At 59.5% G+C, this 16381-nt stretch overlaps 1 protein-coding gene across 1 annotated transcript in view; it reads right to left on the bottom strand.

The window, feature by feature from the left end:
• Window positions 1-3917: 3917 nt before the first annotated feature.
• The window catches only part of NECAB2 (N-terminal EF-hand calcium binding protein 2), a 28188-nt gene continuing 15724 nt past the window's right edge, over window positions 3918-16381 (bottom strand). Inside the window, exons 6-13 of the mRNA XM_026495324.4 lie at window positions 13617-13753; window positions 11119-11237; window positions 10888-10967; window positions 7959-8012; window positions 7282-7394; window positions 5119-5196; window positions 4464-4555; window positions 3918-4187 (exon numbers count right to left, since the gene is read on the bottom strand). Of these exons, the coding sequence (XP_026351109.1) occupies window positions 4159-4187; window positions 4464-4555; window positions 5119-5196; window positions 7282-7394; window positions 7959-8012; window positions 10888-10967; window positions 11119-11237; window positions 13617-13753 (702 nt within the window). The 3' untranslated portion in view covers window positions 3918-4158. The remainder of the gene's footprint in view (window positions 4188-4463; window positions 4556-5118; window positions 5197-7281; window positions 7395-7958; window positions 8013-10887; window positions 10968-11118; window positions 11238-13616; window positions 13754-16381) is intronic.

Raw genomic sequence — 16381 nt, 5'->3', positions numbered from 1 at the left:
GCGGCAGAACTGCCCCCGAGGCAGCAGTGAGTGGAATCCTTCATCATTTACCCCGCGTGCTTCCTCGAAGTGCGGCCGTGCCCGGCTGGGAGGGCTGGGGCCGGGCTCTGGCCACTCACGGAGTCCTAGGGAAGAACCGAGTGTGGAAGGGAAAGGGTAGGGCCATCGAAGGGGGCACTGTGGGAATTGGCTTTGGGGTCAGACTGTTGCTTTCGAACACCGGCTCTGCCATTTGCTATGTCAAGATTTGGGGAGTTGATGAACCGCTTCTGGGAATCTGTTTTCCCACCAGCCAAATGGAGCAGGCTTATTGCGTATGATGCCAGGAGGGCTCACCATGAGACTTGAAGGTGATAACATGTCTACAGCAGCAGCGGGGGGGCCTGAGCAATGGTAGTTTTATTTCTAGAAAATCTAGGTTGAGAGGTGAACACCGAGCTTCCCCGCAGCCAAGGGACAAGGGAAGTAGGATGCTAGGGCCCCTCCGGAAGAAGGCAGGCACATCAGGGAGGAAGTGGACTGGTGCTACATGCTGAGGGGAGAGGGGTGACACACGGCCCCACTGGGGCAGTCATCTTCATCTTGATCCATGTCAGGAACAGCATGTGAGCCTCCTGGGGCAGAGCGACAGTCAGCCGTCGTCCTGCAAGGACGCGCTGCGGAGAAATGCAGGCCGGGGTGGTCCCCTCTTACGTCTCACCCAGCGAAGGTATGAGCTGACTCAGGGCTGTCCTCCTCCAACCCCAAGTGACCCCCTCCGGTGTCTGCCAGCAGCTGGCAGGAAGGGCCGAAGCGGTGTCCTCAAGGTCAAGGTGGCATCACGTAGGGCTTTAGGCGTGGGCTCTGCAGAGGTTGGCAAGATCTGAGCCGGCTCTGCCGGCCCCCCCAGCAGTGGTGCAGCCTTGACTAGCCCTTGGCCTTGGGTCGCTACCCCAGGCCGACCTCCTTCGCGCTCTTCTCAGTCTCGTCATCCTTCCTCGGGTGGGTACATCCTTCCTCGGGTGGGTGAGCAGCGCCGCCTCCCTTCCCCCTTGTGGCTCTCAGTCTGTGTCGTCCTCGCTCTCCTCTAAAGGACGGCCCCTCTCCCCACCGCAGGTTAGCCGTGAGCGTAAGCGGAGACCTGCTGTAACACGGCCAGCACAGAGCCTGGCCTGCCACAGGTCCCGAGCCACGGGGACACCGTGCGTCAGGGTGGAGACATCTCCGATAATACCGCGGACATGGCCAGGTGATGTGTGGTGTCCCGAGTGATTCATTCTCCTGCTCTGAGTGGCGTGGGCTGCAGGGTGCTCTGGGAGGGACCTTTCCAGCGGCTCAGGCGCCCCCAGTAGCTGGGCAGGGACACCCGCCCCCGGGTGCTGCCAGTCCCCTGAGCAGCTGCCCCCCTTCCCCACAGGCCTGCGTCCGCACGCTCCCCGCGGGACGTTTAGGTTTTGAACTGGACACGGACAAGAATGGGCATCGGCCGCTGAACGCATGTGGTGAAATTCCTGATCTGTCAGGTGAGTTGATTGGGAGTTTTGGGGGAGGGGCAGGAGTTGAGGTGAACTTTGTGTAACAAAGAAGTAGCCATTTTAAGGTGAACGATTCAGTTACGTAACTACCTCTGCCCAGTTCCCAAACACTTCTGTCACCCCAACAAGAAACCCCAGCCCCATTAGCAGTCACTCCCTGCTCCCTCGGACCCCAGCCCGGCAACCACTAGTCGGCTTTCTGATTCAATGGAGGTAACTATTCTAGATGTTTCGTGTGAATGGGACCCCATGCTAGATCGCTTCGTGGCTGGTTTCTTTCGTGTGGCTTCGTGTTTTCAGGGGTTATTCCTGATGCGGGCAGATCAGCCCTGCGTTCCTTCTAGTACTCCCTGGTGTGGCCAGAGGCCGCGGGGCTCTTGTGGGCATAGTACAGACCTAGGAATGGGCTGACCAGCTCTTCCGGTGACTCTGAGGTCTCACGTCCAACCCGGCGCAGTTCCCACGTGGTCTGCTGGGTGGCACAGGGGCTAGGGCACAGCCCTGGGGGCGGGGAGCTCGGGCTTGGGGTGTAAGTGGTGGCCTCAGCTCGCGTGTGACCGCCGGTGAGTTTCTTGCCCTCTCTGGTCTCCGTCCCCCGGGGACGCTGCCGGTCCCAGGATGGCACAGGCAGTGCTGAGGGAGGTGTGTGTGCACGCCTGGCAGTGAAGCGTAAATTCCGTGGGAGCTCTGATGCCTTCCGGGGCTGGAATGTGTTCTCCTCAGAGCCTGTTCCCGCCCCCTCGGAAGCCACTGAGGTCTACGCGCTCAAGCTGCCATCAGCAGAGAGGCTACAATGGGGGGGGGGGGGGCTCGGGCCAGCAGTAGGATGTGTGGCCAAGGTGTAACACGCGTACCCCAGAGAGCCTCAGCCCCCTGAGAATCTGTTTAAAACCGCAGAGCCGGTGGGAGCAGCACCGGCTTCGGGGGAGCTTGTGGGTGCTGTGGGCAGGACCCCGTTACGTGCCACTCTTGTGAGCCAGGCAGTTCCTGGTCTTCAAGGAAGGGTGTTCTCCCCGCATTTCAAATGAGAAAAGGGGGGCTTAGAGAGGCTGGCTGCAGGGACATGCAGCTGGGAGGTGTCCGAACCTGGTTTTTGCACTTCCTGGAAGCCCACGTTGTAGGTCCCTGGTTTTGCGTGAAGGACCAGATCCAACCCTACCTGGAGGTGGCAGGACCCAAGGGGGGAGGGAGCAGGGGCATGATGGCTCCTGCAGCCCGATGTGGCACTGACAGGTGTCCTCTTGTCCCCATGTCACAGGCCGGCCACTCTGGGTGCTTCTGCGGCCTCCGGACTCCCACCAGGCCTCACGGCCCCACTGTTGCCCCAGTTTACGACCTTTCTGTCTCCCCCTCCATCCTGCCTGCAGACAGGGAGCCATGGCTCACTTTCCTGGTCCCTGGAGATTTCTGTGTCTGACCTCTTTGCTGCTAAGACAGGGAAACAGAGCGGGGACGTTACCGAGGTTCCAGAACAGGACTTGAAATAACGTGTAAGTCTGGGGTCTCCCGTCTTGTCGGACTAGCTCACAGGTCCGTAGTGAGGATCTGCTGTGCCCAGAGCCGTCTGGCCTTGGCCCCTGGGAGGTGACCTCCAGGACCTTGGAATGTCCTGATCCCACACCTCTGTTTACCTGGGGCCTCTGACCAGGAGGTTTCAGCTTGACCTCCGAAGGGGCTGGAGGCTAAGTCCGCACTGGGCGTGACTGGTGCCTAGGGGAACCTGATCTCCGAGGCTCTGGAGAGCAATGCTCTATGTGCCTAGTCACGCGTCCGTGCAGGGAGCAAGAGGAGGGGGCGGTTGTAAGCTCTGGGCCTGGTCTCTCCACCACCCTGCGCGTCTTCCCATGGCTGATTGGAGTCCGTCTCCTTTTGTTGTTGCCATAATTTGTGGCTGAGTGAAATGGCTCTGCCGACTTCTGGGAGTCCTCGTGAATTACTGAGTCACAGGGGAATTCTTGGGGACTCCCCGAACTTTGGAATAAGCAAGACCTTGTCTGTGTCAAAATATTACATTTATCAGCTCTATTTTCCAGATAAGGAAACAGCCTTTGGGGTGATGGGGTCAGGGTTTCATGGCCACTAAGGGGCCCCATGCACCGTGACTGCTCTGTCCCTCCCCTGGCCATCCACCAGAAAATCCAAAAAAAACACAGCACGCGGCCAGTCCCGACCGGAGTTTATTGGCGCCTGCCTGCCAAGCAGGGCACTGGCTACGTGGGCTCTACGGTCATGTGCGGCGGGGCCCAGGCCGAGGTTGGGCACTACAGGGTCTCGGCTCCAGGGAGAGGAATGTCCCCCAGGCCCGTGAGGCAGTGGCCAGCAGAGGAGCCAGTCCTGCTGAGGCCAGGGTGGCGGGGGGGGGGGGGGGGGGAGGGTCATGCGTGGCCACTGGGCTGGGGGGGAGGGTGCTGGTTCCAGGAAGCCTCCCTGTGCCTGCTGACCCTTGGCTTCAGCAGCTCCGACACTGTTCTGCCACTAAGGGTGGGGTGTCAGGAAAAGGCCAGGGGAAGGGGCTGCTCCTTCACTCCAAACAGGGAAAATACATTCTTGTCTGCAAGTATATTGAAAAGACAGCTTGTATACCAAAGTTTCTAGAAAAGAGTGGGCAGGGTGGCAGGTTGATCCGAAGGCCTCAGGGAGGTGGTCAGTCGCGGCCCACAGTACACCAAGCAGCTGGTAAGGGGGGAGAGAGAGACACAGGAAGCAGAGCAGGGGGGTGGGGAAAGGCGGCTCCTTCCCCCGTCCCTTGGTGAGGGGCTCCCTGCCTCCAACCACTGCGCACGCTGGAGATGCTGGAGGTGCTGGGAGGGGGCCCCCAGCCCTGCGGGCAGACATTCTGTCCCCTCCCTACAGCCCACGCTGTTGTCTTGAGGTTGCAGGGCTAGTCTAATGCTTTGACCCTTGGTCTCCCCCTTTGTAGGACCCTCTACACACCCCACTTCCGTCTACCTGGCACCAAGATCCTGGAGAGGGCCTCTGGCTGACTCAGCGTATCCACCTTGACGTGCCGGAACGCCTTGCACACGGGGCTCTGCAGGTGCCTGCAAGCCAGGGCAACGGGGGGGGGGGGGGGGGGTTGCTCGGGATCGGGGGAGCCTCCAGCCCGAGCCTGGGGCTTCCAAATCTCTAATCCTGGCTCTGCCCCAGATGAGGGTCTTAACCCCTCCTTAGCCATGCTCCACGCTTAGAGCCAGGGGGTAAAGATGCGAAGGCCTCAGGGAGGCTGAATGCTGTGGCCTTGGAGCAGAGGACAGCCTGGTTCTTGCCTCCCACTGAGTGTTCTTAATCAGAGCACTTGCTTTCTGGAGTTTTATCCCCTGAGGCCACAGTCTTCAAATAGGAACAGCCTTCGCCTCAGCTCCCAGCAGTGGCCAGGGACCTGGGTTCAGAGCCCAGCTGGTGGAATGGGGGTCCCTCCAGGCGAAGAAAAACGTGCCTCCCACGGCATTTAGGGCCCCATCTGCCCAATGAGACCAGCACTCTGCGGGCAGACGCCCCAGGGATGGGTGCTCATTGTTACCCTGCCCTCCCCGCTCTCCTCTCCAGGGGTGCTCCAGTGAAGGGGCCCAAGGGCCTGGGCACCTGGAGCTCAAGACGTGCTCACCTCCTCCACTCCTCCTCCGTCTCCCAGAACTCGTAGACCACGAAGGTGAAGCCATCAGCCAACCTCACGGCAGCGATGCTGTGAGAGAGGCTCCAGGTTGGGGCTGCCTCGCTGCCCCCTCAAGGCAGGGGCCCCAGCGCACACCCCCCCACCCAGACTGTTCAGTTCAGTGAGTATCCCTGCCCCCCACCAGAAGGCCTGGCCCCTCACTGAATGAATTACAATGAAATGACACCGTAAAAGGTGTCCTAGTCATTTAAAAATCCTACCTTTAAAAATAAAAGCATCTTCCTCCTGCCAAGCGGGAACTGGCCCCATGGTGGCTGGGGGAAGGCCTGCCAAGGGTCAGTGGTCCGGCAGGCCCCCCCATCACTCCCGCGTGACCTGTGGGATTGCCAGGCCCCCTACCGCCCCTTAAATAGGGCTGATCCTACCTGGGCCCGGGGAGGGGGCAGGAGGCTGCCTCCCCGAGTGTGGCTGACCTGGTGGGGAGGGGGCGAGGCTCTCAGCTGCCCTGTCTCTAACCCCGTCCTCCTCTGGCCCCTCGGCTGTGCTCTTGCTTTCTCACAGCCCCGCAGAACGAACCCCAAGCATCCCACGAGGAGGAGGATGCTGTCATGGGTGGCATTCCCCGTATAATTAATTACAGGCGATCCCAGCCCTGACGGCACAGGAGAGAAGCAGGGGGAGAGGCTAATGAGATCATCTCATTAGTTCATTATACCCCAGCCTCAAACGACACGTGGGGCTGCGGGCTTGCACTCTGGGAGAGGATGGGGCCCACGTGTCCCCCACTCATCAGACAGTAACCCTTTGCCGGACACAGATGGCGCTGCTTACGAGGGATTGGGTTCATGTACGGTTGGTTACTGGAGACGAAAGCCACCATGGGGACTGCATTAGTCTGGCTGACAACACACGGATGGCTTTTAGGGGGGACGCCTCTGCAGGGGCGGGAAAACAGGCAGGCATGGGGTACAGGGAGGACAGTCCTCCCACACGCAGGCATGAAGCCCCCCCGCCGTGTCCCGCCTCCGCTCCCGGGATCACCCCCACCTGGACGGCAGCACCTCGATGCTAGCTTGACTTTAATGTGTCCCCAAAGGCCTGTAGGATGCCCCCGCCAACACACCCGTGCTCTCCTGACCTAGCTCGGCACACAGCACCACCCTCTGGTTTCTGAAGCCAAAGACTGTCCGACTCGGCCTGGCCTCCCCTCACCACCTCCCTCCATCCCAGCCATGAGCCAGGCCGGTCTACTCTGTTCCAAAGCCGGGGCACGGGAAGGCCTGTCCCTCTAATGACTGCGGGGCCCCTGCTGGCCCCACTGTACCCTGGTCTCCACTCAGCCCTTCTTCACACGGAGACCAGACCACGTCTGCCTTGTGCTCAAGCATCTGCCACACGGTCCCGACTAGCCCCAGTCCTCTCCGCTGGTGTCACTGTCAGGCCACACCAGGTGCTGGCTTGGCCCCCCAAACACGGCACCCTGGCTGCCACTCCAGGTCTTGGCACCAACTGGTCCCCTCAACCCGGAGCAAAGCCTCACTGAAGCCTTTGAAACCCTGTCTCCAGGGTCCGTCTTCCTGGCCTCCACCGCACCTGCCCCATCAAGAGCCCTCTTTGTCTGCCCCTCTCCCTCCCAGAATAAATGCTCAGCTAGGGCAGCCGCCTGCTTCCCGGCTGGATCCCCTGAAGCAGGGAGAAGGCGCACATGCTCTCAAGGCCGAAGCAAGCAAGCTGGCCAGAACCAAGGCAGGGACCCAGGCCGGACCTGTTCCCCGGGGTGAGAGATGGGGGCGAGAGCCTGGGGCCCCGGGCCAGCAGCCCTCTCAAGGCACCATCAGCAAGGCTGAGAGCTCCGCTTGGCCGAGGGCCCCGCCAGCCTGGGTGGCTGGGAGTAAGTGGGGGAGGTCCCAGGGTGGGGGGAGCGGCCGCGCGCCCACAGTGAATGCAGGCCTAGCCCCTCACGTCCACCACGCCATCCTCACCTCCGGCAACCCCAGGGACGGCGAGGAAGCTAGAGCCAGGCAGTGTTTGTGCGCTGGGGCAAAGCCAGGAGCAGCGAGGGGCTTCCCTAGGCCTCCGTTTGTTCTCGGGGGAGCCTGGTCCTGCCCCGCCCTCCCCCCCCCCCCCCAGGCAGAGCTGCCCCCGCACACTCACTGGAAGCAGTTCCCGGCCCCGGCGGTGCCCCGCACGTACTGGCGCAGGGAGTCCACGAACTCGCTCAGCTGCTCAGGGCACACGGCCATCTCCTGCCGGACCAGCTGCAGGTGCTGCGGGGCCGCAGTGCGTGAGCGTGGGCGCCTGTGGGGCTGGCAGCTGCCCCTCCCTGCCCCCCCCCCCCCCCCGTGTCACAGCCCGTGCCCCATCCTCCCCTCAGGACAGGACCATTTGGCCCAAAACCAAAAAAACCTCCCATGTATACACACGCCCTTCATTCTTACACAAGAAAACCAGCTATAAAGAACCGGGACTTCAGAGCTAAAAGCTGCCCGTAACCCCAGCAACGCAGGACACCTGACAAGGGTGTTTAAAGAGGCTCTACGGCCGTCGGGAGCTGCCTGAAAGGCACTCTGGTCCAAGATGTGACATCAGCACCCAGCTAAATTCACTTCCGCTGCATTCTGTGTTTTGGTGTCACTGTGCTGATCTCTTTGCTCTGAGCCAAACCATTTTTGATCAAAAAACACCCCTGGGAGGGGCGGGGGGCCAGGAGCTGGGGCTGCGTGGCCCCTGGTGGTGGTCCCGGGGTCGGGGGTGTCAAGGACACAGAGCTGCCGGGATCGAGTCCTGGCTCAGGTAGAGATAGGAGAGGGCAGGGAGGGGGCAGGCCTCACCATGTTGGTGCCTTCCTCATCTGTGAGGCGCTGCTGAAGGTCAAACCAGAGGGTCTGAAACAACAACACACGAAGACATGTTGGAGACAGAGGCTGCCTCCCCCAGGGAGGCCTCCAGGACCACCACAATGAGACTGGAGCCCAGAGCCAGTGCCCAGAGCCATCAAAGAGCTCCAGCCTCTCCACCCCATGGTTCTAGGGGCTCTGGAGTCCCCAGGTGGCTGGAAAGGGCTCGGTCCACCCTCCGTACACAGTGCTAGCTCTGAGGGGGGCTGGCAAGCCAGGCTGGGAGACAGACTGGAGGAGGCACAGAGGCCCACCAGATCTGCTGCAGCGGGCATTCTGCCAGCTGGGGAGGGTAGTCTTGGATAGGCAGCAATGGGGGCTTGAGTCTTGAATCCAGGATGCTGGGGTTTTGCCACAGCCCTGAGATTCCCCATCAACTTACCAGTCACCCCGAGTCATAACCCCTGGCGCCTCGTTAATCTAACGGTCTGAATGGGCTGGTCTGCTATCACCGGCTTCCCACAGGCCTTGAACTAAACACGTTACAAGTACGTCCTGCTGAACTGTCCACACTGAGGGAGGAGCTGCCCCACCGCAAGCCCCGAGGAAGCAGGAACTGCGTGCAGGCCGAGCACAGCCCTGTGTGGGGGTCTAGAACCGGGCACCTGATGGCTGCTCTTGCTGTTTCAGAGCAGACAACCCCGGGCTCCGAAGGCCACAACAGCTGGGCGAGTGCTCAAGACTGGGTTTGAAGCCAGGGTCACTCTCCTCCTGACGCACAAATTCGTGATTCTTCTTCAGCCTGCGCAGCCCTCGAAGGCCACCCTGTGCCTTTCCCTGTCCATCCTCCATGAGGACAGCCCGTGTCTCCAGCACAGTCGCGGACCTGGGTCTTTCCTCTCCCGTGCAGAGGAGGCACACGTGTGAGACACATCAGCTGGTCAAGGAAACCAGCAAGCAGTAATCGTGCATGTGACTTGTGCAGTCACCACCTTGGAATTCTTCAGAATGTCTGAGCAAGGGGCCCTGCATGGTCCTGCAGAAAGTACTGACTTCTCAGAGACACGTGGCTGCCAGGAGCTTTACAGGTGGCAAAGGCGTGCCTGGCACATTATTTTATAACCGCCTGGGGGGCTCCTGGAGGCAGAGGCTGCAACAGGTTCCTCTGGCTTCCCGCCCCCAGCAGGGCCACGGAGGGCGAGGATGGAGGCGGGGGGCTCAGGGGAACCCATGTCTTCCCCGCCCCCTCCAGCGCCCCATCAGCCCCACCCAGGCAGAGCGAGCAGGCACAGGTTGGCACACGGAGGGCGGGGCCCTCCACCGGCCCCGGATTGGCTCCCACTGGCGGTTTGGACCAATCAGAGGCCAGAAAGAGGGGCCCCGCCCCATCTCCCGGACACCCAGGTGCTCGGAGGTCTCCAGCCAGCTGGTTGTTAAGGCGACCGGGTGCTAAAAATAAGCTTCAAAGAACCTCCCTCTGGAGGCGCTCCGGGTTGTTATGACAACGGGGCCGCAGGGTCCCGCCGAGCAGTTTTCCCACCGCCCCCACTCAGCGCCGGCTTCACGGGAGGGGGATCCCACCTCGGCCTCCGCCCTGCAGGTGGAGCACCGCCTCCTCCCTCAGGCTCCGCTCCAAGTCTGGCCTCAGCCTCCCTCGGCGTGGGGAGTCCCGCTCCCATGAATCCCTCCGAACCCCCAAACCCATCAAAGTATTTTTTGCCCTTTTGCCAAAGATGTAAAAAATTCAGCGAGGTAGGAGACGCGGAGAATGGCTGTAAGGGCCGAGCTCGGAGGGAGCTGCTCCCCGGTGCGGAAGGCAGACTGGTAGAGCGCGCGCGTGTACGGGTTTTGGTGTCAGAATATCCAGTAACCAAGGCCAGCAACTGCTCCCAGGAGATGCTCACCACACCGTAGGCTCCCGGCTAGGCCACTAGGACCATTTTCTTTAATCCTCACAACAACGCTGGGAGTACTATTCTGAGTATTTCTCTGAGGTGAGAGCAGGAATCGGAGGCCCAGAGAGGGTAAGTCACTGGCCCAGGGTCACACAGCTGCTAAGTGGTACAGCCAGGATTCAAATACAAGCAACCTGACACCTGAGCCCATTGGTAAATCTTGAGGCAACCTGTTGTCTTTCTGCCAACAAATAGTCATTTTTCAGGCTGAACTGTTTCCTCTCCAAAATCCTATGTGGAAGGGCCACCCCTCAGCACCCGAGCATGTGACTATGTTTGGGAATAGGGCTTCTGCAGAGGTAATTAAGATGAGGTCACAGGGGCGGGCCCTGATCCAACTTGACCGCTGTCCTCGGATGAAGGTCAGGACGCAGACGCGCACAGAGGGAGGACCGAGGGAGGACCGAAGGCAGTGTCTACAGGCCCAGGGGAGAGGCCTCAGGGCACAGCCGCCCTGCCCACAGCCTCATCTCAGTCTAGGAGCTAAACCGGGCTGTGCTCTCAGCCCCGCCGGTGGTAGGGGTTCTGGCTGCTGGGGGAGACTAATGCAGTCCTACTGGGAGCACCTGCTGAGTGCTGAAACATTCTCTCAGGACAGGATTCTGTACAGACTGAGCCATTTTCCATTACCCGTGGAAGAGCCAAATCATATTTGAAAGAGTTCATGAATGCCGCTGGTCATTCGGGATGTTTCTAATCTCCCCTGGGACGTTGCTGTCCCTCACCCTCCACCTTTTGGCATCACCTGCCCAGGCCAGGCCCACCCTCGAGCAAAGTCGCAGGAAGCCTTGTCACCTCTCCATCCATGCCCCTGCTGATGGGACATATTCCCCCTAGTCTTGTTCTCCATTCCTTCGTGCCCCCTGGTGGATGTCCTCTCCAAGGTCCCTGGCTTCTGTCCGGACTCCAGGCCCGACCCTACACTCCCTGGGGGGCAGGGGAGAGGGGTGACGGCTAGGAGGGCTTACCTTACTTTCCAGCCGTCCTATGAGCTCTGCCAAGCGGCTGATCTGGGCTTCCAGGCCCTCCTCCTTGGGGTCCACAGCAACTAGAGAAAGGAACAGAGATGCTAATGGTGGGCAGGGTGAGGCTTGGGGGAGGGGAGAGGAGCCTTCAGCCTTCCCAGTCCCTCCTGGAGGCCCAGGCTGCATCTGGGCCACCGCCACTGCTCCCCACCCCAGGCCCCCACTCTCTCTCACCAGATGGAAGAGTCTTCCCTTGTTCCGTGGCCCCCAGCTTGGGGTTGGGGGCATGGGGGGGCACGGCACTTCCAGACCAGGTCTCCACTCCGCCGTGGCTGGGTTTGCTGTGGTTCTGTCTGCAGTTTGAGTGAAGGAAACACACATATGAGGGAAGCCACACGATCCTAGCCATACTTGGCTTTGGCAAACATGAAGCCCCTGCTGTGAGCGGACACGGGCACAGGTGACCCAGTGGACCCCATTCCTGTGAGGTCGCCACAATGGCCTTGGTTTCCCCAAGGAGAACACGAGGCCCAGAGACAGGTGCCTTCGGCAAGACCACACAGCTAGCGGGACAGTAGGGATCCGAACTTGACCACATTTAGGACGACAGAGCCCAGGCTCTGTGCCCAGGGGGTTCTGTTCCAGGCCTGACACTGAGCCAGGCTCCCACCCCACTGCAGAAGTGACAGCTTCCCCTCCCTGCCTCACTAGGAGCCCTGTGGTGTTCGCAGCCTTGTGGGTTGGGGGGGGAGCCTGGTTTTGTACCAGCTAGACAGCCCCCCCTCTGAAAAACGGAGCCCTAAGACACGGTTCAGAAAGGGCATAGAACAACACAGAAAAATCTATGCTCCTGACCCCAGCCAGGCCCTGTGTTCTGTCCCTGTCCACTGTCCCCATGCACACCGATGCACACACAAGTGCACAGCCCCGGCACGCCCTCACGGGCACACGCGGCTCACCAAGCACGGAGCCTGGCACAACAGCAGGGGCTCAACCCATGCTCGGTGAATGGCCAAACGCCCACGTGCAAAGAGATGTTGGAACACTCACCACAGACACACGAATACACCCAGACACACACACGCCGCCGTGCACACAGCCAACGCGCCCTGTCCCGGGCCGCCTCCTGCCTTGCTACGTTCCAGACTTTGTCTCCCATGATCCCGAAAGCTCGGTAAGCCTCGCCCCTGTGCAGCAGGGCCGCCCCAAGTCTTCTGGGGAGGGGAGAGGCTGGCAGAGTCTTTGAGGTGTCTAACCTGACGCTCCACACACCATACCGAATTCAGGCCCTCAGAACACAAATGTGCGCAGCGGGAGGCCCGCAGCGCCTGCGTCTGGACAAGGCAGCATAGGGGGCCCGCGGCCTGGAGACAAAAGAGCTGAGATTCAGGGCAGTTTGGGGGGGGAGAGCATGTGGAGATGTGACTCCCCATCGCGAAGGGCTCCTTCTGCCACCAAGGTCCCAAAGGAAGTTCCCAGCACGGGGCCGGGCAGGTGTCTGCCCTGACACGTGATGGGGTTGGCACAGCACAGGGAATCAGCCACCAACACCTGTCCCAAAGCAGGAGAACACACGCAGCTTGTCATCCAGACAGTGACCAAAAAAGGAAGGAAATCTCCGTGTCGGCCTCCGGAGCTGGCGCTGTTCACCCTGGGGACCCTCCGAATCACAAGGCTGAGCACGGATGCAGAGTCAGCAACCAGGGACTCCAACGCAGCGGGCACGATCGGGGCCAGGGGTCTGGTGATATGCCCGAGGGGCCCAGAGCAAACACACCTTGGGAACAGCATCCTCGAGCAGCCTTTGCCCTCCTACCTGGCTGGGGCCAGCCCTCAGCAGCCACAGATCACATGCTCCAACCCCCACGGGACAGCCACCAACACCCTGGCCACGGCGAGCCCCTGCCCCTGCAGACGCCTGTCTACCTGTATGGCATCTTTATGGCCCCTCTGCACCAGACACATCGGCTGTTCTGGAAAGAAGAGGGGAGTGTGCCTCAACTTGGGTCAGCACCAGGGAGCCGGCCTGCAGGGAGAACTGCTCCTCTCTGGACCCCAGGTGGGCCTTCCCCACACAGATGCTTTTCCTTGCTTTTGACATGCAGACAAGGCCTGAAACCACTTAGGTCACTTCGCTTCTCTTTCAATCCCGTGGAGAAAGTCAGGATTTGGGGCTACTCTTTCTTCAAGGCCTCTCTTTGCAACCCCAGTCTCTCCTGCAAACAGACGGAGGGAGGGGAGGACTCGGGCTTCCAGGACATTATGCAACAGGTGCTTGGCCTTCTAGCTACTTCACTGACGGCACATGGAAACTTCCCCAGTTATGGTCACCCCATGGTTTCCTAAAGTAATTTCACTTTTCAAAAACGAGGCAAATAATAGAACAGTCTTGGGTAAACAATACCGTCAGTGAGTGTTACAGGGATGTGGCAAAACCGATCAGAGTCTGGGGAACAGTCTTAACTCTGTGTGCGTACACAGGGCACGCAGGTCCTGCACGCACGCACGCACGCCGGAATTCTGCACGTGTAGCGTCTCATTCCATCCTCACAGTCACTGAAGAGTCAGGTTTATCACCATCCCTGCTTTACAGTTGGGGAAATAGAGGCACAGAGAGGTGCAGCACCTTGCCCAAGGTCCCCCAGCCCCCAAGCAACACACGGCCCCAGCAAGCAGCAGAGGGCCGTGTGCGACACAGCCCCAAGTGACACGGTGAGGTCCCAGGGTCGCACCGGATCTGGCTGGTCTGCTCCTCGATGGCCTCCACCGCGCTCTCCACGGAGCTCAGCAGCGACTGGATCTGATTGGCCGTCTCCTTCAGAAGAAAGCGTGTCACAAACTGGTCCACATGGCTCCCGCCCTCGTACACCTGTGGAGGGAAGGGAAGGGGCAGATGGGAGAGCGGTTACAGGGGCACTGAGGTGGGGGGTCTGGCACAGAGCTTGGGGGGCTCGTGGGGCTGGTGTCTGCCTCAGGAGGAAATGGGGACCCCGGTGCCTCCTGCGTCTGGAGAAGAGTAGAGCTCCTGCAGCAGGACACGGGCTATGGATTCCAAGATGGAGGTTTGAGCCCTGGCTTCACCACGTCCAAGCTCCTCACCTCTGTGACTGTGACAGGAGTCACTCTAGCGTCTATCTGACAAGGTCAGACGGAGGACCGAACGGCCAAATGTATGCAACATATGCTCGGTGCCGAGCCTGTCCCATAGCAAGTACTCAATGAGCAGCAGGGGCTGTGATAAAGATGACCCGCCGATGATACAGATGATGGTGGGGAGCGTACTGGCGGTGGTGGTGGTGGTGGTGACGACGATGATGGTGGTGGCGGTGCTGGCAGTGACGGTGGTGAAGACGATGGCAGTGACAAAGGTGGTGGTGATGGTGACGGTGGTGGTGATGGTGACAGTTGTGGTGGTGATGGTCATGAAGATGATGGCAGTTTTCAATGATGGTGATGATGGCGGTGATGGCGGCGGTAGTGGTGAAGATGGTGCTGGTGGGAGGTGGTGAGATAAACGTGCTCACTGGTGGTGGTGTTCCGGATGTTCTTGTGGACACGGATGAGGTAGGGCAGAAGAAGAATACACAACCCAACCGCCTCCCTCTTCCAAGGAGGATTCCTTGGGCTCCTGGGCCTTCACGACGCTACCCAGAGAACTGAAAGACTCAAGAGCAACCAGAGAGGTTCAAATGGCTCCTCTCAAGAAAATGCCGGAGACTGCGTCTCAGAAGGAGGGGGCAGCAGGGAGTCTGGGGGGAACCGAGAGAGGGAGATTCAGAGGCCACGAGAAGAGGAACTCTGGGGGAGAGGACGAGGACGAGGCTTTCCACAGATTTTGCTCTGTGGTGTGAGCCAGAATCTCCCCTTCTGTCAAGAGTGCAGCAAAGACATTTCTCAAGGCTTCTGCGTCCAGCTGAGATCGCCTTGGCTTCAGAAGGCTTTGCGGTTGGACTGAGAAGGTTCCGGCTTAGCCGGGTCACTCGAGGATGATAAGGATCAAACAGCACCGTGTTGGGGACGCTGGTCCCCAAAACGCTGTGCAGCTCTCACGCCTCTCTGCCAAGATCCCACCCCTCCTGAGCCAACCACCCGGCCCCTGGGAGCTCTGCCCTGTCCCCGGCAAGGCGAGGGAAACCCGGGCTCTCAAGGACAGCAAATTAAGCCATCCATCACTCTGACTGGGAGTTAATTAGCAGTGAGTGCACAAGGGAAACGTGGCTAGAGACAGAGAGGGAAACAGAGGCAGGGGTGGGGAGCGTGGGGACGAGAGGCGGGTACACGCAGGGAGGCGTGTGGAGGTGGACATCCTGTGCCAACGCCGGAGACGAGCCCTGACAGAGAATGAATCTGTGGCAGAAGCCAGATAAGGCTCTGGTCACCTAATGCATTTCAGTGACTGATTATCATCCCCCGCAAACGGGTGAAACCACACTCAATCCAGTGATCAATGGGCCCTGGAAAAATGAACGGCCAAGAAGATATAATGTGGTAAGAATTTAAATGCAAAGAAAGAAAGCCTCCTAGAAACCATCAGGCAGAAAAATGAGCTGAAGTGAGTGTGTTAGAAGTGCCCAGATCGGGGCGCCTGGGTGGCACAGCGGTTAAGCGTCTGCCTTCGGCTCAGGGCGTGATCCCGGCGTTCTGGGATCGAGCCCCACATCAGGCTCCTCTGCTAGGAGCCTGTTTCTTCCTCTCCCACTCCCCCTGCTTGTGTTCCCTCTCTCGCTGGCTGTCTCTCTGTCAAATAAATAAATAAAATCTTAAAAAAAAAAAAAAAGTGCCCAGATCTGTGGCTGAGGTTGCGAGGATCCCCAAGTGTAACTGGTTAGCTGGATTCCAGAAAGACGAGTTATTTTCCAAGGAGTGAAAATCAGGCTTTACAGATCTCTCCCCCACCATCATCAGTGCCTCAGCCAGAAGACCAGAGGGAAAGGATCCGACCTGGGAATTCTGTACCGTGCAGATACCCGACAGGGAGACCTCAGAAACCTGCAAATCTCTGAAATGCTACCAGATGAGTGCCTTTCCAGCAAACGAGTCCTAGGAATTTCCCCCGAAATATCAAGGGTCGAATCAAAGACAGAACTCTTGACTGGGGAAGTCGTGAGAAGTAGCAACAGGGACCGCTCCAATTACATTCAAAGTTACACAGGTCAGGAAATGAAACTACTCATCATAGCTTAATTCTGATCACACTGGATTACGTCAATAAAGAGGGTAGAATATGGAAAAAAGATCTGAAGACCTCAAATGTCCTTTAATTCCACAGAGAGGCATAGAAAGTGTTTTTTACTAGCTGCATATAAAAACAGAACGAAGAGCGCTCACAGCGCCCGTTTTCGAGGTGGCCAGTGCAATGAAAGCTGCGAGGTTTCCCTTCGAAATCCCAATCCGCGCTCCGGCAAAGCCGACCATCACGCGGTAAACCGTCCGACGGACAAAGGAAGCACCAAAATGGGAAGCGTAAAAGATCACTACGGCCGTCAGAGCAGACGGA

Source organism: Ursus arctos, unplaced genomic scaffold (genome assembly GCF_023065955.2).
Source record: "Ursus arctos isolate Adak ecotype North America unplaced genomic scaffold, UrsArc2.0 scaffold_19, whole genome shotgun sequence".
Classification (NCBI taxonomy): Eukaryota; Metazoa; Chordata; class Mammalia; order Carnivora; family Ursidae; genus Ursus; species Ursus arctos.
Note: the sequence above shows the minus strand (reverse complement) of the source record. Positions and strands in the feature narration are given on the sequence as shown.